Consider the following 27,463-nt stretch of genomic DNA (forward strand, 5'->3'; position numbering starts at 1 on the left):
GCCATCTCATCAAGATTATAAGAAAGTACTGGAAACGCTTTCTATAAATTGGTTTGGAAATTGGCATGTGTATTATAATATTTCAAATATATACATGCAGAAATGTAAGAAACTATTATTGTAAACCTGTTTTACATGTCAGAGCAAGCCAACAACATTTTAGAAGTAATTATTATACAAATATAGATCTGTGAAATGATTTGTCATATTTATGCAATATATAATATAAAATAAAGAGTAAATAAATACATGTGACTTCCTCCTGTTTGTGTTGCTGCTGGGTCATGTTCAGACCAAGGGATATAACTCTTTATATAACTTTATTCCAACCCATTAATGTAAAGTGTTTTGTGTTCAAGTACCTGTTAAATGATTGAGATCCTTAACAAGTGAAATGCAGGAAATAATACATTACATGTAACTGAATCTGGGACACATCTCTGATCGGATGTCCCGAGGAAAGCTATGAGGTCACCTACCAGACCATGTGGGTTTTCTCTGGATAATCTGGTGTCCTTCCACACTACGACAAGTGTGATTTATACAAGTTGGTATAACTAGTTTTTCAATTGTAAAATAAATTAAGGTTACAAAATTTATCAAGGCATTGAAACAGACGTGGAATTCTGCTTTCATTTCACAGACATTTTGCAGAAATAGGGATTCATATGTTTTAACCAGTTTAACAGGTATTTTTCTTCATATGTACCCTCTTAGGATATTAATATTCAACTCTCAAATGAGGAATTATGCTTTTTCAGTAATTTTTGGTGTATTTCCCGTATAATAGCACATACAATGATTGAACACCTGGGAACATTAACTGTAACGATTTATTTCAAACGTGTCGCCCAACACACTTGTATACACACATTCACGTGATAAACAAAAGTGTCATTAGTTGACAACAAATCACAGTACAGCTTAGATGGCATGTTTAGTAGTTAACAAATTAATATTCAATATCAACAAATCATAGTATTAGGATATTCATCGTTATAACATAACTATTTCTTGTTTAAACATAAATGCTTGTGTACCTTAATTTTGATCCTATTATGTTCGTAAGTTAAAATATATCAATAACTCTCCTAAATCAAGTTAAATAAATCTTTCTTTTCACTTGTGAAGGATCTCTTATAAGGTTAACAAACACACCTTGTGTGCAGTAACACAAAACACTTTAAATTAATGGCTTCTTGGGTTTGAAAACTGGCATAGAAAAATAAAAGAGTTATGTCCCTTGGTCTGCAAGCTTAAAACTTGTTGCAGGTGATATTTCAGAAACAAGAAATCCCAGAGAAATCTTGGCGCCCACAATTGAATGGTCTTTATTGGTTTTTTGTAAGACTGATCTTTTCTCTACTTTTCCCTTTTTTGCATTATTCTTATTTATAATCTGATAACAAGGAAAACCTTTCCCATAATATGAAATTTAAAAAAAAAAAATCTAAGGACTCTGAGAAAAAGCAATCACAAACTTCAACTGTCAAAATCTACGATGGCGGTCTAAAGGTGATTATTTTTTCTGGATCAAACTAAAAATCAAATGGGCACAGCGAGACACCAAGGAGAACCTCTTAAGAAATAGCAATAACAAGGATTGTTTATGGACTGACCACAGACACAGGGTGATTTGATGATGGTGGAAAATTATCTGTTCATCAAAAATTTCATTAATTACATATCAAAAATATTTGATAGATAAGATCAATTTTAACAGCAAAATAAAGGTGAAATTTTAGAGAGAAAAGTATGAAATTTCAAGTGTATTTCTCACAAACTGATTCATTATAACACTGGTACTTTGTCATTTGCTAGAATTTAGAGCCAGTATCTGCTTGGACAGAAACTTGGCTAAGTTACCTCAGACATTTTTACACTCTCCCAAAAAATGGATAATTTAAATGCCACAACAAATACATTCATCGCTGTGCACTGCACCAATATCCACTCTTCAACAATAATGAATTCATATACATGTATGTAGGTCTATGTCTACTTGAAACATTTGGAATGAAATAAAATATATAATGATATACATGTTGGCATCATAAAAGAAGTAGCATTTTAAACATGAAATTTTGGATAACATAATGCGTAAAGCATATTGATAAGTTTCTCATTTTACATAAATAGTGTTGATTATTTCTAGTTTCACATAAATATGTATTTCTTCAAAACATGAAATTAGCTATAGAAAAGGCCCATTGATTGATTATAGAATAATGTTAAATAATTCAATTTGAAATACAAAAACATAACCACATTTAATAAGGTAGGCAACACTTAATTAATGATAAAAATACATGAACATTCATTAAATTTCATCATTAAGTGATGATTAATGATGAATAAGGGGAAGTAATCCATTATATTATTCCTTATACACCAGTACGAGGAAAATTGGTATCACAGTAACGCTTGGATCAGCTATTTGGCTGTTTCTCACAGACATACAATATTCTAACATATAAACATATCGCCATCATTTATTTTCAAAATCAATGAATACGTGTATTACAAACAAGAAGGTGCCAAGTGTGGCATTATACCCACACCCAGCTATTTGTATGAAAAATAGACATGTATGTACATACAGAAATACCAAAATGACATCTCGCCAATAGCAAAACATACAACCGGAGCATTAACCTGCTATTTTGAAAAGATTTGTAGGGATCAGTTGGACAGTTTTCGTTGAGGATTATAAACGACAACAATCACAGTAAATATTAATTACAACTTGTTACAATTTGATGAATTGTAATGAAGATAGAAAAGAGAGAACAAATTGATTACTCATGATATCATTTCGTTTCAACTTATAAAAACTTGGTAATAGTAAAATTACATACAGCAAGGTTTGATTCTTCAACATTACAAATTTACCCTTGGATACCTTTTCTCTAGATTATAAGCATATATATATCCAGTATTCCAGTATGTAATATTCACCCAGGCAGGGAAGTTTAAACTGTATTACAAAAATAAAAAGGAACGGTGTACATTGAAAACAACTGAGTTAGTTGACAATAAATTACAAAACAAAAACAGGAAACATGACAAATGAAACTTCTGATTTCAATTATTTCTTGTTCAGTGTGGCCGTTTTACATTAGGATGCAAATGTTGAATCTTCTGTTTTTTGGACAATCCAAGTCTCCTAGGTTTTCTGCATATGGGAAGAGGTGTAACCCTGATCAGCTGCTCACAACCTGAAAATCAAGGCTATAATGTCTATAATACCAATACCATACATGTCAACATTTTGAAGGAGATTGTGTACCTTAGTACATTTATAGACCTCCTTTTGACAAACTGATAACTTTCAACTCTGTATTTTAGGTTTCTCTTTCTACTTGAATTATCACAATGTTTAAATTTATGAATAATAAAAAGCATGGGTCAAATATAGAGAGTCAAAATCCCTCCAATATAGGGAGGATTGTCAAAGTTTAACATGATTAAGAAGACAGCAATTTGATAGTAAGTAATAAAAGACTATTGAATGTTATACTGTGGATAATCTGATATATTGCATACCACTAAATCTTGAATGAAAAAAAAAAAGATCTGAAAAACCAAACTTACACTTTTTAATTTCAGCTGAAAAGTTTAGAAAAATATCTGTTACAATCATACAGGTACATGTAAATGAGTTGCCTTCAAATCTTTGTTTTGTTCACCCAGAACAAATAAAGCATGCAATGCTTTTTTGAAAGTATAGACAAGTAAGCTTTTTTGAAAGTATGGATAAGTAAGCTTTTTTGAGAGTATAGACAAGTAAGCTTTTTTGAGAGTATAGACAAGTAAGCTTTTTTGAGAGTATAGACAAGTAAGCTTTTTTGAGAGTATAGAAAAGTAAGCTTTTTTGAGAGTATAGACAAGTAAATCTAATTACTTTATTATTTACCATGGTTTTCAAGGATTTACTGGAAGGACTTACCATCCGTCTCATCTTTCTTTGGAACAACAGCATCAGTATCAAAAGAAGGAACATATTTCCATTTAAAGGCACCACCTTCCCGTATCGGCATCTCATCATCAGGCAATGCTGAAATAGGAATGATAGGCACTATATTGTGTAGGATACATCACATAAGGTGTGCAGTTCCAATGACCTGCTACATCAGATAATCAATGGTCAACATGGGATTTTTTTTAAGAATATAAGCAAGGTCATCAGAATATGATAATGAAGTCGGGAAATCAGATCATCATGGAGGAATATATAGTGAAGAATTGAAATTAAAATGCACCAACTGATAGAACTGTGCAAATATCTGCTACATGCAGAGTGTCACTGCATGTGAATCATTTTCCTTTAACCATAATGTAAAACATGAACTGTTTGTAGTTTCTTCAAGGTTTCAAGCTATTGAACCAAATTCATGGTACAAAAATTCATGGATAATTAATATAAAGTTGTTATTAGTCTAACAATCCACCAATTTTTGCACATAATGAAAATTTCTTTTTGTATAATATCCAGAAAATAGCTGACATAACATGTACATGGATGGTTTTTTTTTTTATTTCAATACAATCTTTTTGTGTGTGCGTTTTATTTTTCTAGACTTATTTTTAACCTTACCATTTTGAATCACTTGTTTATCAGTATTTACATGCTCCAAAACTGAACCTTTAGTGCACACTTCATATGCTGTTGGTGAGTTTTCTTTCCATTGTTTTGAACCTAGAATAGGATTGAAAATGGGAAAAAAAATGTATTTTTATTCATGAAAAAACCAAAAACTATACTTGGGCTATCAAATATCAATTTCATTTTTCAAACACTAGCTGTTTACTTCATTTCATAAGATTTAAAGAATCTTTAACTTGGATTTGAATTTGAAAAGCTATTATTAGATATAAATACATGTTAAAAGTCTATAACTTTCTTACTATTATCTACAAGTGTTTTGCTTTCTTCCTTATCACCAGTTGATCTTTTATACATTTAACCATTAGGACAACCAATAAAAACTTTAGTTTACCTTCAGAACAGCTACTGTAAATGCCCGTTTCTTCCTGAGGCAGGAAATGGCCAGCAGCCTCAACAGATGGTACAGCCTGATCGTCAATTCTCGCAGTGCACTTCATATTGATACATATTCTTTTCAAATCTGGTTCTTCTTCAATGGACTTGGTCTCCTCAGTAGCGAGAAAACTTCTTTTATGTCTACAAGATGGATTCTCTTCAGAATAATTCTGATCCAGCTTACACTGAGAATTCAAACTTTGATTTGCTAGTATTGGTGATTGTTCAAAAGTTTGATCTTTCCAGTGTTCATGTGAAGTAAAACCCTTAGTTCCTTCAATCTTGTAGTCAGTCAAATCCTTTTCACACTCACCAGCCACAGTTCTGAGGAAATTGATTTGTTTTACAGCCATATGATCTTGATGAGTTTGCTTTTCAGAGCGGTGAAGGTGTTTAAAGTTCTTTAATTCAGTATCTTTGGCATAATTATCTTCAATTTTCTCACATTGAATATTTTCCTCCTCAAATCTTGTTTCCCCCTCATCACTGTCCTGCAGATTTTTTAGTTGTAATGGATTTCCTGGAGGAACACCTTCCTGTGTGGACTGCTCTTGAACAAAGCACTCAGATGCTTGATTTTCATGCATGTAATTTTCTTTTTCAACTTGCATTGCTGTCACCTCAGATATCTGTTCTTGCACAATACTGTCAACTGGTTGCAGGGCTATTTGGTCTTGTACAAAAGTGTTTTCCACAAAACGGTCTTTAATGATAACATTTTTTTCACAAGTCTGTTCCTGTGTATTTATTGTGTGGTCTTGCACTCTTGATTCTAATATCATATTTTCCCATATTTGATTTTTGACAGCACTTTCATCAAACGTACGCTTTTCATCAAGAGATTGTTCACATGTTAAATTTTGTGCAACATTTTTCTTGGAATTTTGGTTTGGCATGTTAAAATTCTCTACAAATATTTCACACTGACAGGTACAGTTTTGTTCAACATATTGTTCTTTAGATTCTGAAGATGTCTGTTCATGCACTGAAGGTTTTTGAGAAAACTGGTCATTTTTAATTGATTGTTCTGATGGATGAACTTGCACAACAGTGGTTAGGTTTTGTTCAAACCCTTGTTGATATTTTAGGTTTTGTTGACATCCTAAGATAGTTTTGTCCTTATCTTGTGCAATTAAATGCTCAGAGGCATGGTCTTGTTTGAGAGATTCTACAGTTACTTGATCTTGTGCTTCATTTTTCTCAGAAGTTTGATCTTGTTCAATAAATTCTACAGTTGCTTGATCTTGTGCCTCATTGTACTCAGAAGTTTTATTTTGTTTAATAAATTCAACAGTTGCTTGATCTTGTGCTTCATTTTGCTCAGAAGTTTTATTTTGTTTAATAAATTCAACAGTTGCTTGATCTTGTGCTTCATTTTGCTCCAAAGTTTGAGCTTGTTCAATAGATTCTATAGTTGCTTGATCTTGTGCTTCATTTTGCTCAGAAGTTTTATTTTGTTCAATAAATTCTGCAGTTGCTTGATCGTGTGCTTCATTTTGCTCCAAAGTTTGAGTTTGTTCAATAAATTCTACAGTTGCTTGATCTTGCACCTCATTGTACTCAGAAGTTTTATTTTGTTCAATAAATTCTGCAGTTGCTTGATCGTGTGCTTCATTTTGCTCAGAAGTTTGATCTTGTTCAATAGATTCTATAGTTACTTGATCTTGTACCTTATTTTGCTCAGAAGTCTGGTCTTGTTCAACAGTTGCTTGATCTTGTGCTTCATTTTGCTCAGAAGTCTGGTCTTGTTCAATAGATTCTACAGTTGCTTGATCTTGTGCTTCATTTTGCTCCAAAGTTTGAGCTTGTTCAATAAATTCTACAGTTGCTTGATCTTGCACCTCATTGTACTCAGAAGTTTTATTTTGTTCAATAAATTCTGCAGTTGCTTGATCGTGTGCTTCATTTTGCTCAAAAGTTTGATCTTGTTCAATAGATTCTACAGTTGCTTGATCTTGTGCTTCATTTTGCTCAGAAGACTGCTCTTGCTGAAAAGGATGCTCAGATGTTTGATATAGTGCAGTCTCTGGAATATCAGCCTCTTCCGTTTTGTGATCTTGTGGCTGACATGTGATAAAAGTCCTGTCTTGTTGAACAGACTTTTCAGACATCAGGCCTAGAACAATATTTTCCTGAGACACATTCTTTTCTTCAATGCATTGCTTAAATGTATCATCCTTAACTTTTTCCTTACATGTCATTCCCTTGCCTTTATCAATAGATTGTTCATATTCTTCATCCTGCACAGTTTCTTGTGAATGCTGGTCTTGTAAAACATATAGCTCACACAACTGATCTTGGACAACCTTTTCCTGAGAAGCAAAGTCTTGTTCAATAGGCTGCTCAATTTTCTGGTCATGTACATTAAACTGTTCAAATGCCTGGTCTTCCAACTCATCTTGATGAGAGATATGACCTTGTTCAACAAATTGGTTGATTTGCCTTTCTTCTATCTGAAACAGGTGGCATTGTTCAACAGATGAATTAAAGACATGACTATGCACTTCTTCCTGAAAGGTGTTGTCATTTACAACATTGACATCTTGTTGTGAAGGCTGTGACATCATACCTTGATTTTCAACCATCATATTGTCTTCTCTGATATTGTTAAATGAACTTGTCTGCTGCTCTTGAAGAACTGACAATTCAGTTGATATCAGACCAGGCAAACGTGTCTGATCATCAATGCCATACTCTTGCCTATATAATTTCTCCTTGGTAGTTATATTATTTTGAACTCCCTTTTCCTCATCTGAATAAGTCTGATGCTGTATCATATCTTGTATCTCAAAAGTAATATTTGTCTGGTCCATTTTTTCAGGTTCAGAATCCTCACATGACTGAATGTTGTATTCTAGATTTGGTAAATCTGTCTGGTCCCCAAAACCTGTATCTTCATTCACCACTTGTTGTACTAGTCCTTGTTCTTCTACTCGTGTTTCTTTTACAGTTAAGAGTTCCTCATTATCCTGATGAAGAATATACTTATTTTCTAAAAGATTATCATCTTCCTTGAAGGTAAATCTATCTTCCACAAACACCTTTTCCTGTCTAAAGATTTCAACTTTTCCTCGAGGTGAGGTACTAGGATTCCACTGCTTAGAATCTGCACTGTCTTTAGTGTCTATATCCATTTCTGAATAATCACCTGTTCCTGAATGATAATTGATAGGACCATCATTTCCCCCTACTTCAGAAATGTGACAAATATTTAAACAGTTTTTGGTTTCTTTTTTAAGCTGACCTGAACGAGCTGAATGGTAGGTCACCTCTTCAAAACATTGGTCTACATCCCTACATTCATCAATACAATTGTTCGAAGTTATTTCTGTTTGGCTGTCTCCAGTGTTCCTTCTCGGTTCTTGATTAAGAATAAAACCCTGAGAACATGTATCAACCATATTGCAAAGGACTTCCCCGACACATTTTGTAACTTCCATTTCATCAATAATTTTCTTTCCATTGTTTTCATTACAAACATTTCCACCAGAATGTTCAAATACTTGATCACAGAGTTCCATTAGGATTTTAACCACCAGATTCTCACATCCTTCTTCAACATCCATCTTTCAGACTGATACAATTTTAACCTGCAAAATAAAAGAAATTATAAAGTGTAAACATTTTTATTCTGAGCAGATTATACAAAGCTGTACATATATCCCAATACAAGAACTTTACGGTTTAATGAAAACTGAGTTAACAATATTTATAATTTTGAGTATGAAATCAAGAAAATTATTTTACATGTAAAAATTCAAACCCAAGCATTAGTATTCCGCCATTAGTCAAAAGAAAACAAAATTTATAAAAAAAAAATGAGTGATAAAACACTGAACAGTTGTCCATATCATGTAGGAAATAGTATCCCACAATGCTGTGTATGAAGTCCATAGCCCAATACAAACTGATTGTACAGGTGTAGAGGGTGGCAGAATAGTGCAGTCTATGGTATCCATAGCCATATATACAAACTTGTGTAAATGTACATGGTGTATAGGATGACAGAGAAGTGCAGTGTATGGAGTCCATAGCTCTATAAAAGTGTAAATGTACAGGGTGTAGAGGGTGACATAGAGTGACATTATGGACAAGAAGTCATGCACAGGATGGTGCAATGTGGTGCAGGGTAGTGAAAGACCATGTGGCCCGGGTGGTATTATTTTGAAAGCTTTTGATTTGGCCCCAACATCTGGTGTTTTGGATACATGTTTAGCATTTCCATTTACCTATACATGTACAATGTTGCTGTGTTATTTGTATGGGTAGCATCAGTCTCTTAGTCTTTAAGTAGTTATGCACTGTCTTACTAGTTAAAGTATGATAATAGAACTTTGTATAGCATGATGCTTTAAAACACAAAGATATTTATAAATATAAATCTAGTAAACATCATTACATATCACACAATAAGATGGCTTATAATACGATTCTATGACATCAATTAAGAAGTCGAGATCCCCACATCCACAAATGTTTTTGGTATGGCTTTAGAGTTGGAAATGTTTAGGTAGAATGCTTGAACCAGAAAAATGTACGCACAGAAATGTTTCTAAAAATATATAGTAGGGTGTCTAAGTCCAAAAATGTTTGCGTCTAGGTTTCAAAGTCCCAAAATGTTAAGGTAGAGTCAAGTGTCCAAGTCCAGAAATGTTTAGGTAGGGTATTTTTGAGTCCAGAAATGCTAAGGTAGCGGAACAGGTGTGTCAGTCCAGAATGTTTAGGAAGGATTTTAGAGTATGGAAATGTTTAAGCAGGATGTTTGGGTTTGAGTTTATAGACCTGTGTGTAGCAGAACTGGACTGGGTTGATCATCGGCGACCAGGTAGCTCAATTGGTAGAGCATCGATCCGGCTAGTGTTTGGAGGTCCTGGGTTCGAACCCCAGTCTGGCCGTGCATTTTCTACTCCTACTACACATGTAAGATTATTTGATAGCAGAAATGTTTAAGAAGGGTTTTGTTTTTTGTTGTTGTTTTTTTTAATTTTAATTAGTATTCATGGAAATATTTAGGTAGGGTGTTTTTATAAAATGGTATGGAAATGTTTAGGAAGGATGTTCAAGTCCAGAAATGTTTAGGTTGGGTTTCTGACTTTGAACCTGGAAATGTTTAGGTAGGCCTAGTCTCAAACAGTGAGTTAAATACATCTTGTATACATGTACATATGATTATTAAATGGAATGTATTGCTGGTATGGGATGGTGTGGTGGTTTTGTTGGGGTGTGCTTTTCTGTGCAATCCAAGTGGTACAAAATAAAGTTCAGGTATAGGTTGCATAATGCTGGACTCACTGAGAGTATAGTACAAAGTTTGATAACTCTTATTCATGTTATTGTTGTCTAATATCTGATTAATTCAATTCCGTCTGAAGACAGTTAATAAATGGCAATAAAATTATGAAAAATAACATTTAATATTTACAAAGTGAATACTGACATTTTTAAAAGGGATTGTCTACAAATTGTAACAAATCAGCCACAGTATGTCTACCTACTGTATTGCACTCCTAGCAGACGACGCTTTCACCAAAATATCGGTGACAATATATCTAATCTGTGCTTCAGGGAAAGGTTGACATTATATTTAACAAATATCTATGCCACGAACCAGTCTTCTCAATCATATATGCTACATACTTTCTTTACGTCTTCATTACTGTACAAGTTAATAACGACATTGCGATCGCTATTCCACAGAACTTTGGACGACGTCTGCTTTTGACAAATGAGCACGTGCTTTTGTTGTGTGTATTTAAAGTCTCGCGAGAATCTCGTTTACAACGAGTGCTTGTGTGATGTGACTTCCGACGATATTTTCATCTTCTGTAACCTCAGCTTGTCAACGGAGAAAACCGGTATTGATTTTGCAGTTAGATACCAGCAACGGTCTGGTTGATCACCAGTTGATATAGGTAAGAACTCGAAGCTGGTTTGACTTCAGATAAGTCCTAATATGGAAGCCAGCATGTTACTCTGACCCGGAAATACACTTGACGCTTGTTGGTGAAACCAGGAACTGAGCTTGATCGTGATAGGTACATTTTTGTACTGAGGTGATATTTAATATTTCTGTGATTAGCATTTATAGGTCCATTTGTGTCTTGTGTCCAAACACTAACTTGGGTATGTATTTAATGTTGTTTCTCACTAATTATGGTCGTTTTCGATAGTCCCTTTGCTCTTCACGTACGAATCATGCTTTCATTTGCTTTCGACTTCGCGATCTAACCTCGAGGCATATTATCTTACTGTCTGTAGCTATAGGCATAAAATTAATGCACGGGAAAGTCGATATGCCGAAGCATTTTCCAACATTATATACAGTTTCTACCTTACATATCATGCTTCATGTTGATTCAACTTTATGTGCAACATAATATTAATTTGTACCAATTTTAGTTTTCCAGGTGATAACGATATGTCTGTTATGATGTTCTGCTTTCAAAGCAACATGTAAAGCAATAGTTGTACAAAGAGAGCTGTACTATATGTCTACAGCATGAACACAGGGTTAGGACTGGTTATGACAGAGTTTAAAGTGACAGGAGACATCATGTACACAAGCTGTACATGTTTATAAAGCTTGAATGATTTTAACTTGCCTGTTAATTCTTGCAGGCACCAAAAAGGCTAAACATGCAGCTGATAAATATATTGGTTTGGATGGGTACTGTCAGTAACACAAATAGAAAGATAGCTGTTACCATCGTTCAAGACTTTGTTTTTTGCTTTGTTTGTTTTGTTTAACATCCTACTCACAGCCAGGGTCACTTTAAGGACGTGACAAGTTTTAAATTTTGGAGGTGGAGGAAAGCTGGAGTACTAGCTAGTACCTGGAGAAAAACCACCAGCCTACGGTCAGCAACTACCCCACGTAGGTTTCAAACTCGCAACCCAGAGGTAGAGGGCTAATGATTATTTGTCGGGACACATTAACCACATCATTCAACACAGGGTGTGAATTTGTCCCATATGCTGCAGTGAAACTAGGAGTTGTACTACTTGATAACAGATTTCAATTAACTTCATTTCCCCATTTCGTATATATCACAACCAAGATTTTATACACAAGGATTCAGTCACTTTGTTTCCACTTTTATCAGACAAATGACTATTGGATACTGATATAATTATGTACATGAGATGTGAAATTGAAGAGTTTGTAATAAGATCTTCATCTACAGGCTGTTCTGGCTTCACTAATCGACTTAACTACACTGCTTTGGTTAGGCAGTATTGATATGGTGCTATGGAGACTGCATGTTGACAGTGTCGTCACTAGGATTCCAACCGTTGCCCGCCGTTTTGACCCTATTTCTACACCGTCCTCTGGTTGTCAGGTCAGCAGTGGTGATCAATCTCTGCTCGATGTTAACTTTAGTAATACGGTTTTAACATTCTATGCAACCTCTCCAACCACACCCGTCCCCCACCCCCATCCCCACCCTCATGATTTTGAACCAGCCCGCTATGATATTGTTACGCCATGCCTGATCACAAAGTTGTTTACAATATCTAGATAGCATCAATCACCTTCTATTTGAAAACTTTGCTCTCTTTGTCAACCACTCTGAGATTTTATCTCATTATATGACTGCCAAACTTATTGACATGGGACTTGTTTCTGTTACGATTTTCAATTAAGTTCATGAAAATCTCTTAACATGCAAGAAAAAACATTTCCATTGATCACTAGTCTGAAGAAAATTGACTGATGGCTGCTTTTGTTTTCAAGTGTTTGTCTCCTTTTGACAACAAGTTAATGCTAACAAAATGAATTGCTAACAGAGCTAATATAAGCTGTAAACCGTAACCAAGTTCAGTTGCAGTAATTCAAAATAGAAGTCATACCCATTCATTCCACAAACAATGATCATGAGAAATACAGGATTTTGTCTAATAGGTAATAGGACACAGCTAATTATGAAGCTCGGAAGTGGATGTACAATCTCGGATTTCAAAAGTCAAAGGCTCTATAAGATTAATTATGATCACCTGGAAGTAATCCAGTTACAAGATCAGCACCGAAGGTTTCACCAGTCTCGGTTTTTGAAAAGTTTGTTTGCTGAGTATTAACTCTCAAACAATCATGGTAGCTTTTAGGTAGTGGTCTCTTGTAGAAGCTGATGGCTGCCTCATGATCATCGGAAAAAGTGGTCTGCTTCATGCATATGCTATCCAGTCGAAATTGGATAAAGTGTCTTGCCTAAGAGCTATGCACAGGACTGTCCACGATCTCAGCTTCCTGAGAAACACAAACCAGTCCCAACAAGAGATCACACCACACCTATAACCAGTGTTCAATCTAAATTTTATTTGAATGAATCCTTTTCAACTGAATTGCTAAAAGAACTAGTCCCATATGATATTGTTAACCATTTCAGTGAATCCTATTGAAATTCTATAAGTACACGACTCAGACCTCTCATGTAGATTTATCGATGGCTCTAGCTACCTGCAGGTCCGATAGCGCAATATGTTCTACCTGCTGAATAAGATAATATATACTGAATCTTTTTTGAAGAATAACTTCCCTCAAGTTTTGACAAGCATGTAGAATCATGTTTAAGAACTTTGGCATTGAGATAGATTTTACTGGAATCAATTGACCATGGAATTAACTTCCAATGTGAAAGAGTTTAAAAGAACTGAAGACCAGTCTAGAAGTATTAATATTGGTCTTCACGGCAATGAGCTTTCAAAATCTTTGACAAATCTCAAAATAGTGAGCTTTGGAAATTTTTGACATCATTGCACTGAAGATAGAGAGTTCTGGGAATCTTTGACAGCATTTCTCTGAAGATAGAGCTTTGAAAATCTTTGACAGCATTGCTCTGAAAAATATAGAGCTTGATTTGGGAATCTTTGACAGCATTGCTTTCAAGACAGAAAGCAGAGAGCATTTGGAATCTTCGACAGCATTGTTCTGAAGACAGAGCTTTGGGAATCTTTGACAGCATTACTTTGAAGATTGAGAGCCTAATTTTGGAATCTTTGACAGCATTGCGCTGAAGGTAGAAAGCTTTGAAAATCTTTGACAGCATTGCTCTGAAAAAAATAGAGCTTGATTTGGGAATCTTTGACAGCATTGCTTTCAAGACAGAAAGCAGAGAGCATTTGGAATCTTTGACAGCATTACTTTGAAGATGGAGAGCCTAATTTTGGAATCTTTGACTGCATTGCTTTCAAGACAGAGAGCTTTGAGAATCTTTGACAGTATATATATTTCTTCCAAGACAAAGTGCTTTGGTCACTTTGGAAGCATTGCTCTTGTGATAGACAACATTGGGAATCCTCAGTGATGAACTCTTCTTGTACAACCCAGCATGGCAGGGACTTAAAAAATGAATGCTGTACATGTTCTATACCTTGGGGCCGCGGTGGCCGAGTGGTTAAGGTGTCCCGACACTTTATCACTAGCCCTCCACCTCTGGGTTGCGAGTTTGAAACCTACGTGGGGCAGTTGCCAGGTACTGACCATAGGCCGGTGGTTTTTTTCCGGGTACTCCGGCTTTCCTCCACCTCCAAACCTAGCACGTTAAACAAAAAACAAACCAAACAAACCAAATGTTCTATACCTGTATTTATGACACACATATATATGTGCCATTTTAACCTCGGAGGTGCCGTTACTGTCATCTTATATTTTGTATTGTTTATAAGATGTATATTATTTCACACTTGTGTAAAGGAACACCAGCTGGAATTCTATAATGCATTCCACTTACACAACTGTTCTTACCAGCAAGTACACATACCACTGTAAGAAAAGTATCAAAGTTGAACAAAAAGTGTTTTTTAATACCTGCTGTTTATAGAAAGAATTTAGGGGCAAATTTTTGTGTAAAGTATCAACCTGAGCAGAGATATTGGAAATTTACATGAACTACTTATAATATGCTAAACCACAAAAGAAATGTGAAGTTTTAAAAATCATTTTATTGCCTAAATGTATGGTAAAATCAACTTTGTATGTAGTTGAGGTCATTAAGCACGGTCTACTTTAGTCGTTTACATGTGTAATTACTCATCCGTAATGCATGGTCAGTCACTTGGTCAATTTTCACCAAGTTAGCACGTGGGCAGTCGAACAAGTAGGAAAGCCCAGGAAATGTTATTTCTATCGACAATGTTGACAACTTGACATCATGCCACGTCTCTCTTTAGGGACTGTGAACATGCAATTGACCAACTGGAAGCCAGCCCCACTGTTTGAAATTAATTTTTCAGGAGAACACATCTGGATTATTTTCTTGACGAAAAATGTTCTTTTCCACTTCCAGGGTCTTATATAAGTCTCTGAGTGATGATTATATATATATAAATGCAAAGCGGTTTATTTAGAGTACACTCCAGTTTTTTCTGTTATGACTGTATAACAGAAAAAAATAATTAATGTTAATTCTTATGATTTAATTTCGTCTTATACACACCAAGATATTTCACTTTCTTTGGCGAACTCTTTTCTGTGATAAATTATTACGCAACATCATCAGCCAATCAAAAATGACGTTACATTTCGCAACGTCAAAAATTTTGTTATGGAGGTATAACAAAATTATTTCAGCCAATGAAAATGCGTGTTTCATACAAAATTAAATTATATGATAAATAACATACCAGGTACTGGTAGTGACACAAATGATTGAGGGAGATAACTTTATGACTCGTGCCTTGCCCGGGTCTCGAAATCATGATCTATGGCACTCACCAAACCAGAATAACCTAGAGCTTATATATATATATTTCTACCACAATACGCTGTGTTATTCCACTCTCAAGCCATGGTATAAATGTGCCGACTGTTGGATAAATATATGTTATATACCACTAGTGGTATATGACCTTCTGTTCTTTTGATTGTCAAGAATTCGAACTTTGACCTAAGCTGCAATTGTTATTGATCACATCATCAATAATCAAATGACGTCACATCACCGGGTCCCGGACGTCACCAGTACACTTAATTTGCATATAAGCGAAATTATACTTGACCACATGTCCCTTTGATTCAAGCCAATATTATTTTGGTAGAAACAGGTCACACGACTCGTGATACTTGGCCACGTTTCCCTTTGATTCAAGCCGATATTATTTTGGTAGATGGACATGGAATTTATTTCACACTCGTAAGTTATTTTTTTAAAAGTTGCAAAAGACACTCGCTACAGCTAGTGTCTTTTGTAACTTAAAAAAAAAAACTTACGAGTGTGAAATAAATTCCATATCCAACAATCACTCGTGTAACCTCTATTTATACTGCCTTGCCACAAATGTATATAAGTCCTGCAGTCATAGAATTTACATTGTACCCAATTAATAATCATTTGATTTGATATTAAAGTATAGAATTCTTTCCATAGAAATCAGTTGAATGTTGAAAGAAAGATTTACGAAGTAACAAGAGTGCTTGTCAATCGATTGTAACATGTGTAACAGTTTCCAGGTACTATATATATTTAAATTTTTGACCCGCTAATTTACGAGGTAGCCAAATGTCTCCTGTTCACCTACAGGAAGTGTACATTTCTTGTCTCTCTCTTTGTTTCACTGTAAAAGTGGAAATCATTCTATCATTAATTTACATAATTTGATAGCTCTTATTGAGCCAGTGACAATTTGTTTCCTTTTAGGCTTGTATGAAGTGTGCAAAATCTTAAAACTAACATTTAAAGTTCCTTGTATTTTTTATACTGGATATATGCATACTATCTATCGATAGACTTGATGTTTATTCTTCACAAAAATCTTTTTAAATTTCACAGCAGAGTTTCCAACTACCTGACTTTTGGCCTAGCTCACTTAAGTTATCAGAGAGATTGCATTCAAAATGTATATTTATGAATGACATAAGAGAATTTATAGCATTTCCAGTTTCGTATCAGATGCCGATTGGTCTACATTCGATCACATGTTAAATAGAATTGCACTCTGTGTTATAACTGACAGTGATGAAATATGGTATTGCAAGCTTGTGTGATCATGTGATGCTGCTTAATATCATGTGATACCTCTTAATATCATGTGATGTTGCATATGATGCTGCTTAATGTCATGTGATGTTGCTTGATATCATGTGATGCCACTTAATATCATGTGACGCCTCTCAATTTCATTGAAATCTGAATTATCTGTCAGACTCATTCCATCAAGTTGTGGTATTTATGACATTGTGATGAATATTATGGAATAAGATGACTATCATGGATCATACCTTTAGCATCCTAATCCTATGCTCTGGTTTAGATACAGAAATGTAATAAAACAGCTGTAGCACTTTGTTTTTTCTATCAATATAATGATTTACGGAGCGAAGGTGACCAATATTGATGCGGCCTCAGTCAGTATTATTCATTTCCCTCCATAAATCATCATATTGATAGAAACAAAGATGTTTGGTTAGGTTTGTTTTGTTTAACGCCCTATTAACAACCAGCCAAGGTCATTTAAGGACGTGCCAGGTTTTGGAGGTAGAGGAAAGCCAGAGTACCTGGAGAAAAACCACTGGCCTACGGTCAGTATCTGGCAACTGCCCCACGTAGGTTTTGAACTCGCAACCCAGAGGTGGAGGGCTAGTGATAAAAGTGTCAGGACACCTTAACCACTCGAACACCACTGCCCCAACAAAGATGTACCATAATTGTATGTAATATATATATATCATATGTAGTATTGGTAGCAGTTTGGTAGGTAGTTGATAAACGCCTGTGCCACAAGTTAGGATCAAATTTTAACAAGTTTCTCTTATTTCACAGGTCATATCTTCACACTGGTTTCTCGAAGCATAAACGACATTTACTCTGTGAGTGCCAGCTGAAGAAAGAGAAATAACCAATCCGGTTGGATGAGGAGTACAATTTAATTGGAAGCTTGGGACTTAAGGTAATTATAATACTGTATAATGTGGCTGATACATAACCTCAGGTGAGGAAACCAGGTGTGTGGTTCGATGATCCCTACGTACCCATATCATTTTGTGTTGTCGTCTGTTGTGTCCTTTGGCAAGACACATTAAGCTTACCCTTATTGCTGTGGATGGCATGTAATAGGCCTCCATAATGTTCAGTGCGGTATTCACCAGCTACTTGAAGTGACCCTTGCTGTTCACGGGGTGATAAATTAAACCCAGCAAACAAACATAACTTTAAATTAAATGGCATTAAAAAAAAATTTGACTAATTTATATATTTATATAGGGGTGGGACTTATTGCATGCTAATGAAATACAGCTATACATATGGGTTGGTTTAAATTTACCAGACATGTTGATCAATTTAATGCGGAATTCTACAAGTTATTGCTTGTTGTCGCACCTGGAATAGAATAAGGAAAACTGCAAATCAATATGGACATGGCTGTTTGAATGATGTTTGAATGTTTACATTGTTACTAGGGTGAATCTTGGGTAAATTAATTGACAAAATCGAACATTGAAATGCTTATCATCCTTTTATTCTTAACTCTACTTAAAATAGCTCAACAAATGTGATCTAAAACAGTCTAATCTTGATTGCACATAAATAAAGACCTGAGCTATTGTCTCGTTAAGTTGTACATAAATAAAGACCTGAGCTATTGTCTCGTTAAGTTGTAAACGATATTGAATTCCTGATCAATACACAAAACATTTATCTGTATGCCTGCTTAAAAAGGACAATTTTAAAGAGTTTGAAATCACAGGAACTGAAAATTAATTACCCCACTGAAAATTGATTTCCCCAGAATGAAAGTTTACACAATGAAACTTTTAGCTGATGTACATATATTGTGATCAGATTTATTTCTTGGTGATAATAAATAAATTTCCATCAAACTTTCACTAAAGCTAGCCACAGTTTTTGTAAACAAATGCTTGAAATGTGGGGAAAAAATGTGTGATGTTAGAAATATTATTTAAAGTTTTACAAGGGAGATAACTCTAAAATCAATTTACAGGGTGTAATGTAACATACAGCCTTAACTGTATTTGACCATTGCATTAGTTAGATTAGAAACATGATTAGTTCCCTGGGGTTATATAATCATTGGTGAGCTGTATTGATATATGGAATACAACACCACCAGTGTGAGGTGGTAAAATTTACACAACACACCAGGATATCACCGAGGTCAATATCGATACCATTGTGTCACCAACAACTCCAAACCGTATCATAGTAACTTATGAAACAAGAGTATTATCTGTACTTTGATAACAGAACTTCCTTTATTGAAAATGAAGGATTCAGACTCTCTGGTAAATTCATTGGACTGTTATTATCACAAACCAGCTGGTCTGATGTCAGATTAATAAACACATTCTAACGAGCTACAGCTATATTTAATTTGTAATACATGAAGAATCTAAGTAGAAATCTACATGTAAATTAACTGATTATTTATACAGACAATTTATCAGCTGAACCTCGGCTTAGTTTTTGATAGGAAGGAATATTGATTATCTCCATAGGGATTATTTTCGGTTATCAAATAGATGGGTCATTTTCAAGAAAAATAACTACATTGTATATATATATATATCTGTAATATAATTTATGGACCATTTATAGAAATTTAAAGGATTTTTCTAAATCATGTTGGTCATTCAGGAAAATTATGGGCTAATGGTCCAATGACCCCCTCCATAATGATACTCGTGTCAATTTTGGAATTTCCTTAAATAATAATTGTGTGATGTACTGTAATTTGCATTTATAATTAAGACACAGATTCTTCAAAAATTAAAAATGATTCGTTCTTACAACTGTTGGTGTGGAATTGCAATTCGTGATTTAGTTTTCATTTTTGCCTGTAAGCTTGAATTGGAGTCGATGTCACTTTTCTAATATGAATTATTTCAAACTGACTTGTATAAATGATAGTTCTATAAATTGGGTGATCGGGTTGCAAAGTGGTAACACACATGCCTTTCACCTGGGTTTGATTCCTCAAACAGACGTGAAAAGGTATGGGGTCATCTGCCCATCCACCTGGGTTTTCCCCGGTACTCCGGTTTCTTTCCACAGTAAGACCCCTCGCGCGCTTCCATCCGGGCCAACAAGCGTGATTAATATATAGTTATAACTTTTTTCGGAATTGTTATATAATGAATAAAGTTTACATTTTATGATATGTTTATGGAGGCTCCTTTTGGAGAATCGAGTTGAATTCTCAGATTCTACATATCAATATTAAACATATATGTGCATAATTAACAGTTAGTAAGCTTAACCCAAAAGTTAAAGATTATTTCATGACGTGAAAATAGCTCTCAAGAGTCGACTGGTTAAGCCTTGTTGTCTTGTCTGCTGTTTTTGCACCTGAAAAATTTATTATACTTGTGAAAATTATTTTTAAAAATTAATGCAGCATTAACTTTGATAATGTTAGACAAAAAACATTTTAGACATGTTTAGGCCTTTTCAAATGATATTATTATAAAAGCTGTATTACCTCTAAAGCAGATCTTTTATTTATTTTTTTTTATCAATTAATCTTGCAGGCCTTGTTATATTAACTTACAAACATATATGAAACTAACACTATTGTTATCAGGACATACAAAAATTTAATTGTGATTTTAACAAGTTTACAAAACTAGATATTTTATCAGAAAGCAAAATCTTTCTGCAGTGTTTTATAGATGTTAGTCACTACAAATATAACACATATGCCTCGCATGAATGAAATGATTTCTGCTTAAATGTTAAAAATCCACATGTTGAGTACAGGTACTGCTAGATTATGTTAGGTATTGATCTAATTAGCCACGCCTGGTTATTGATCTAATTAGCCACACCTGGTTATTGACCTAATTAGCCATGCCTGGTTATTCTACTGGGGATCGAAGGGTGTGGCCTTTGTGGTGAATAGCTTAAACCAGGAAGTGTCCACAAAAGTGTGTATCATCCACTTAATAAAGATTTATTTACACATGGTCTGTTTATCGGGCCAATGTAAACTAAAATAATCTCCAGTTATAGTTAAATTTTTATAATTAAAAGTATCTGTGTCATGGAGTTTTATCGGAAATTGATAATGTGTGTCAATTCTTCCTTGAATGATCACTCTTTATATATAACTTCTGTTCTAACTGTGTGGACTATTAGCAACAATATGATTTAAAGCAAAAACTTTGGGTCTGATAAACATGTGTGACCTAGCAGGCCAGTCATCTATACACAAGCCTGGTATCTATAGTCTGAACCTGGATCTATGTCTGTCACTGGCAATAATGGTCCTTTCTACATGATCATCACCCTCCACATATCGTTGTCCATTCCTCACAGTAACAGTTCACAAACCTGTGTTGTCTATACCGACAGTATCCCCCCACCCCCACCCTCCCGCCCCACCCCTACCCCCAACCCCCACTCCCACCTCCCCACATACACATGGATACCATGTATTAATGTCCCTCCCTGACATCAGCAGTCCCATCTCAATCCCCCTCCCCCACTGTAAGTCACCCCATCCCACATACCATGTAGTATATATCTTTCTCTGGCATCAACATTACATGTACCTCCCCTACACCCAAACCCTACTCCCCTCCCCTCCCCTCCCCTCCCCTCCCCTCCCCTCCACCCAACCTCAATGCCTCACCCCCACCATACATTCCCTGTAATCATATTATCAAGTACAAAGCATCCCTATTAAAACCCTCCCAAGGGAACTGATGAATCTCCAACAGCACCCAGAACCATACCTTACCCCTCTAACCGTCTCAATCCCCAAATCCCACATATACATTATAATCAAAGATCTGATATATACCCTCCCTAGGGAGATGATGAATCGGTATTTTTACCCTGGGTACCAACAGTACCACACTGACCTTCTCCATCCCCAGCACCCTTAAACTCTGATCCAGCCCCCTCCAGCCCCCCTCCAGCCCCTCCCAGACCCTCTCTTTTAATCCCTCTAGTTTCCATATACACACAATGTAATCTAGATCTGATGTCTTCTTGAAGATAATGAATTGGTATGTTCTTGCTGGGTACATATGGAGGCCACCCGTATTCAGCCCCTTCCCAGAACCCCTCCACACCAGCTACCACCCTATACCTTCCACCCCAGCCCCCACATACATATTGTAATAAAGTCCTGTACCTTCCATAGGGAGATCTCCATATGCATGGGTACCAACAGTACCGTACGTCCACCCTGACCCTTTCCACCCCCAGCCCCTTCTAAACCCTTCCCCTTGACCCAAACCCCTCCACTCACAGCCCTTATAAACACTAATAAAGACCTGATGCCCTCTCTAAGGAGATGGTGAATTGGTATATTCTTCTTGGGTAGCAAAATCATCCAGACCCTAGCTCTCTATCCCGACTCCCTCTGAACCCCACCCACCCTCCAGGTCCCTGGTAAAGTCCTGGTGCCCTCTCTAGGAAGATGATGAATCAGTATGTTAATTCTCCCTAGGTGCTCTAGCGGGTACTATACCATGCACCCTGACCCTCTCTACACCCAGAAACCTCTGAACCCAACCCTACCTCTCAAGTCCCCTTCCCCGAACCCCTCTATCCCTATCCCCACATGCACATTGTAATAAAGTCCTGCATGCATGGTGCCCTTTAGGGAGATGATGAATCGGTATGTTCTCCCTGGCCTTGTACCAACAGTGCCATGCACCCTGAGTGACCCTCCACCCCAGCCCCTTCGAGCTCCCCCAAACCCCTCCACCCACAGCCCCCCCAAGCTCCCCCAAACCCCTCCACCCACAGCCCCCCCCCAAGCTCCCCCAAACCCCTCCACCCACAGCCCCCTGAACTCCCCCAAACCCCTCCACCCACAGCCCCCTCAAGCTCCCCCAAACCCCTCCACCCACAGCCCCCTGAGCTCCCCCAAACCCCTCCACCCACAGCCCCCTCAAGCTCCCCCAAACCCCTCCACCCACAGCCCCCTCAAGCTCCCCCAAACCCCTCCACCCACAGCCCCCTGAGCTCCCCCAAACCCCTCCACCCACAGCCCCCTGAGCTCCCCCAAACCCCTCCACCCACAGCCCCCTCAAGCTCCCCCAAACCCCTCCACCCACAGCCCCCTGAGCTCCCCCAAACCCCTCCACCCACAGCCCCCTCAAGCTCCCCCAAACCCCTCCACCCACAGCCCCCTCAAGCTCCCCCAAACCCCTCCACTCACAGCCCCCTCAAGCTCCCCCAAACCCCTCCACCCACAGCCCCCTCAAGCTCCCCCAAACCCCTCCACCCACAGCCCCCTCAAGCTCCCCCAAACCCCTCCACCCACAACCCCATATTGTAACAAAGACCATGGTGCCCTCTAGGGAGATGATGAATCAGTTTTGTTCTCCCACTTACAAACAGTGCCGGTCCATTGGGAGAAGTCTATAACATTTTCCAAATCAATATTGCAACATGTTCTACATCTCCGCAACCAAATAATAAAGCTGACGTAATTCAACTGTTTCCATCCACATTTGTTATTTTATGCAAATTAGATTATGTTATTTTTCTGTAAGTATGAATCATGTCCATTATTGTATAAGATGGGGTATATTTATAGTTAACGAGCAATGGGAACTCTTGGTAATTAATTTGACTCATTAAGCTGACTCACAGTCACTTGTTACTATTTTAGGATACTGGCTATATATATATAGCGCTTTGTACAAATAATATACTTTTTTAAAGGAAAGCATTTCTCAAAAAGCTGTCATATAATGTATGGTGTACTGGTACAAAACTAAAGACCATGAAGCCATTGTATTAGAAATATGATACTGGTTTATAAATAAATGTTTTTTCTGTCTTGTTTGTCAGGTTTGTTACTATCAAAGAGACAGTCTACCGGTACTTTAAATCTTGTTTTCAATGGTTAGTATAATTGCGGTTTTACTTTATAAAGATTTGAAGCAAAAAAAAAAATCGTTTGAGCAGACCCATCATTTTCTGTATTCATGAGTCTTATGTGTTAACGACTTTGTGAAACCTGGTAAAATCACTTGTTATATATTTTTCAAATAAAAATGTGATGTTAACATATTATCTGAAGTGTTTTCATGCTGTCCTCAAAACCAGAAAGAAAACATTGAAATGACCAAGTTCATGATATTTGGACAAAAACATTCTGGGACAAAAGCTTAAGGCTATTATACTGGTAAGTTTGTTCAGATGGGAGACTTTCTTTTAAGGTCACAGGTCAGGGTCAAATGTATTTGTCTTGGAATCCCAGCTTCATCAACATTGTGTCAAAAGAATGATGAGATATAAGAATTTTATAAACTTTGAGCTAATTATGTATTATTTTAAGGTCACATGGGTCAAATTTGCTTAAATCTTAAATGATCTGTTCCTAAATCAGCGAAAGACAAAATTCCAGGATTATGATACAAGAACATGAAATAACTTAACAGAAATAATATTTGTTTGAATTGAACCTAAATCAACTTTGAAATTCTCATGAATAAGCTATATAATTAGGCTTCTTTTTCAATTTATTCATTGGCAACATATTTATCAATGATCTTTTTTGTGGATTTTTATCTGGATGAATTTTAAATAAAACTTACCTGACATATTGTACATTGTTTTTCTTTATATTAAAGGGTCCTACATATTCTCGAATTAGCCAAATCCACATGTTGTGCAATTGAGATCATAAGGAAACTTGTATTAGATTTTCCAATATGTTGTAAAGTAGTACAGATATTGTTTGTGGTTTGGAGGTTTCCTGTGTGTCAGTAACAAGTGGTGTGATGTCATCATCTCTCACCACCCTTCATCAATAACCCATGTCCATCCTGTTGACCCTGCCCCATAGGAAATGAACTGATCCTTCAGTGCTGATGGGAGAGTCCATACTAAAATTTAGGGTGCAGTACACTTTTAAAACATCTCCATATACACATAAGGCTACTGGGAATTGGTATCAAAAGAACAAAAGGTGTACATGGGATGAAATATTGATGTAGTTCTCGGATCTGAACTAGGTAATTCCTGTGAAACATTTGCTGGGTGTGATGAAAATGTACAGAATTTTACGTTTGATCTGGTGTACGTGACATTTACTGATTATCATCAATATCATAGGGTAACTGTAACTGTTCTGATTAAGATTTATGTATCGAAGATTCTCCTCTGGATCAGGTATATCTGAAAGTTATCAGCTGCTATTCTTCATCACAGAGAAATGTATAAAAACAATATTCTCCATCACAATGTAATAAGTAGGTTTGGGACAGTGGATTTTCCTTCCATCGATCTGTGCCTACTGTTATACAAGACTGTAATATGTACTTTGTATATGTATTGCTGTAACAGTTTTCATAGAGTTAGGTACTACAGTGGTTTGCGTTGGTTGAAAATATTTCAAAACATAGGGAAAATGTCCAAACACCAAAAATTATCAAATTAGCAGAAAAAAAACATGTTCTTTGAAAATTTTCATATTGTTTGCTTTTTTTTCTTTCTCTAGAGAGGTTTATGTTGCTTCAACTAAACTATTGAAAAACCTTCGGAAAACCTCCAAACACTAAAAAAATATCAAAATTAATTGAAATTTTTTTTTTCGGCCATTTAATTTTTAGAGTACTTGTTCTCTACAGAACTATTTTAAGTGAAAATTTATGCATGCACACCTCTTGCACTATATTTTAAAGAGTTATTACCCTTTGTTGTGCTTAGTCATTTCACTATATTTTATTTATGCAAGCAATAGTCATTAAAATAAATTGATCAGCAATTTCTTTGGAATTATTTCAGCATATCTGAAGGATGTTCTGAAGCTTCTTAAAAGGTTGAAGCATGTGCATTTAAAATTAGATTTAACTCCATCCTGTCTCAATTTATTACAGAACACTTTTATATTATGTATTTACACAAATTCTCAATTCTGTTATATGTAACAGTTCCTCACTGTGTGTGATAAATTGATAATTTATAAAAATATTAGTTTATTGAAAATACACAGCATGTATAACTTTTGAAGAATAATCTACATTGAATTTTAATATAACAAATTGTTTTCCCTATTTTGTAGATACATTGATGAACACAGCCCCAAGATGGGCAACCTACTCCGTCTGATCCTTCCAAAGGAATCTCCAAAGGATACAGACTTCTTTGTCGATTTTGAAAGTAAGTATCCAATATACACGAAAAAGCTTTTAGGATCCCCTTGACCTAAATTATAGATGGAGAGCTTGTACATACAACTTGCAGATCTAGCGGTGTAGGTCTAAATGGCTAGAGACTACTGAAGTTTTCTGAATAACTTGTTCAAATTCAAAAATTATAAGGTAATTCAAATGATATGCTGTTTTAGAGAAATATATATAATCTGGGTAGAATCAGTAGGCTTATTTTAGACAGTGAAGAGCCCTGTTTTCAAATTTAAATGAATCCCATGACTTATTCTGAAGGGATATTGTGGTTTCTCAAAATGTGAGTGAGGCTGTTTCAAAGGAAAAAGCATGAACCTTGTCAAGGCTTTATTAGGGTTTTTTGGGGCCGATAATGGGCCCCATTCCCAATTGAAATGATTTCCTATTTAGGACAAATTCCCAAAATTATCAGTTTACTCCCAGAAAAATCTTTCTCAATTCACCAATTTTCTTCCCTAAATGAGGCAAAAAGGTCCAATCCCAAACTTGGAAGAAAAAACCCTGCTTGTAAATAGTCAACTAGGTAGTACTGTATTTATCCCCATGTCCACATATTAGCCAGTCTGCAAATAAGCCCCTGGCCACAAATAAGTCACTAGCCACTGTCCACAAATAAGTCACTAGCCACTGTCCACAAATAAGTCACTAGCCACTGTCAACAAATAAGTCACTAGCCACTGTCAACAAATAAGTCACTAGCCACTGTCCACAAATAAGTCACTAGCCACTGTCAACAAATAAGTCACTAGCCATTGTCAACAAATAAGTCACTAGCCACTGTCAACAAATAAGTCACTAGCCACTGTCAACAAATAAGTCACTAGCCACTGTCCACAAATAAGTCACTAGCCACTGTCCACAAATAAGTCACTAGCCATTGTCCACAAATAAGTCACTAGCCGTTGTCCATAAATAAGTCACTAGCCGTTGTCCACAAATAAGTCACTAGCCATTGTCCACAAATAAGTCACTAGCCATTGTCCACAAATAAGTCACTAGCCATTGTCCACAAATAAGTCACTAGCCATTGTCCACCAATAAGTCACTAGCCATTGTCCACAAATAAGTCACTAGGCATTGTCCACAAATAAGTCACTAGCCACTGTCAACAAATAAGTCACTAGCCACTGTCCACAAATAAGTCACTAGCCACTGTCAACAAATAAGTCACTAGCCACTGTCAACAAATAAGTCACTAGCCACTGTCCACAAATAAGTCACTAGACACTGTCAACAAATAAGTCACTAGCCATTGTCCACAAATAAGTCACTAGCCATTGTCCACAAATAAGTCACTAGCCATTGTCCACAAA

The 27,463-nt window shown here is 36.1% G+C and overlaps 3 protein-coding genes across 4 annotated transcripts in view; 2 read left to right on the plus strand and 1 right to left on the minus strand.

Annotated features, from left to right (window-relative positions):
• Positions 1-239: 239 nt before the first annotated feature.
• Positions 240-8,621, minus strand: LOC117326283. Its single transcript, XM_033882962.1, has 4 exons — positions 5,001-8,621; positions 4,598-4,699; positions 3,950-4,057; positions 240-3,218 (listed from the first exon to the last, which is right to left on the minus strand). Exons 1-4 carry the CDS (start codon positions 8,608-8,610, stop codon positions 3,100-3,102), a joined length of 3,939 nt encoding a protein of 1,312 aa, XP_033738853.1. The 5' UTR covers positions 8,611-8,621; the 3' UTR covers positions 240-3,099.
• A 2,205-nt stretch (positions 8,622-10,826) lies between these two features.
• The window catches only part of LOC117326286 (protein FAM49B-like), a 31,850-nt gene continuing 15,213 nt past the window's right edge, over positions 10,827-27,463 (plus strand). Inside the window, exons 1-3 of one of the 2 annotated variants that reach the window (XM_033882969.1) lie at positions 10,827-10,956; positions 17,800-17,926; positions 26,027-26,124. In XM_033882969.1, coding sequence (XP_033738860.1) covers positions 26,052-26,124 — 73 coding nt within the window. In that variant the 5' untranslated portion in view covers positions 10,827-10,956; positions 17,800-17,926; positions 26,027-26,051. Of the gene's footprint in view, positions 10,957-11,046; positions 11,168-17,799; positions 17,927-26,026; positions 26,125-27,463 lie in introns of those variants that run through there. The other variant, XM_033882970.1, reaches the window with a different exon arrangement.
• LOC117326587 (vegetative cell wall protein gp1-like) lies at positions 21,174-23,290 on the plus strand. The gene is made up of 2 exons (XM_033883344.1): positions 21,174-21,213; positions 22,686-23,290. Exons 1-2 carry the CDS (start codon positions 21,174-21,176, stop codon positions 23,288-23,290), a joined length of 645 nt encoding a protein of 214 aa, XP_033739235.1.

The sequence above is a fragment of the Pecten maximus genome, chromosome 4, assembly GCF_902652985.1.
Source record: "Pecten maximus chromosome 4, xPecMax1.1, whole genome shotgun sequence".
In the NCBI taxonomy this organism is placed as follows: domain Eukaryota; kingdom Metazoa; phylum Mollusca; class Bivalvia; order Pectinida; family Pectinidae; genus Pecten; species Pecten maximus.

Bases quoted from the DNA above. Each gene is read 5' to 3' on its own strand.
- LOC117326283 (XM_033882962.1), bottom strand. From the start codon at position 8,610: ATGGATGTTGAAGAAGGATGTGAGAATCTGGTGGTTAAAATCCTAATG. The intron at 4,058-4,597 runs GTAAGGTTAAAA...TTCCTATTTCAG, and splicing joins TAAACAAGTGATTCAAAATG to CATTGCCTGATGATGAGATG. The intron at 3,219-3,949 runs GTAAGTCCTTCC...CTTGATTTTCAG, and splicing joins AAAGAAAGATGAGACGGATG to GTTGTGAGCAGCTGATCAGG.
- LOC117326587 (XM_033883344.1), top strand. From the start codon at position 21,174: ATGTGTGACCTAGCAGGCCAGTCATCTATACACAAGCCTG. The intron at 21,214-22,685 runs GTATCTATAGTC...CCTCCACCCCAG, and splicing joins GTCATCTATACACAAGCCTG to CCCCTTCGAGCTCCCCCAAA.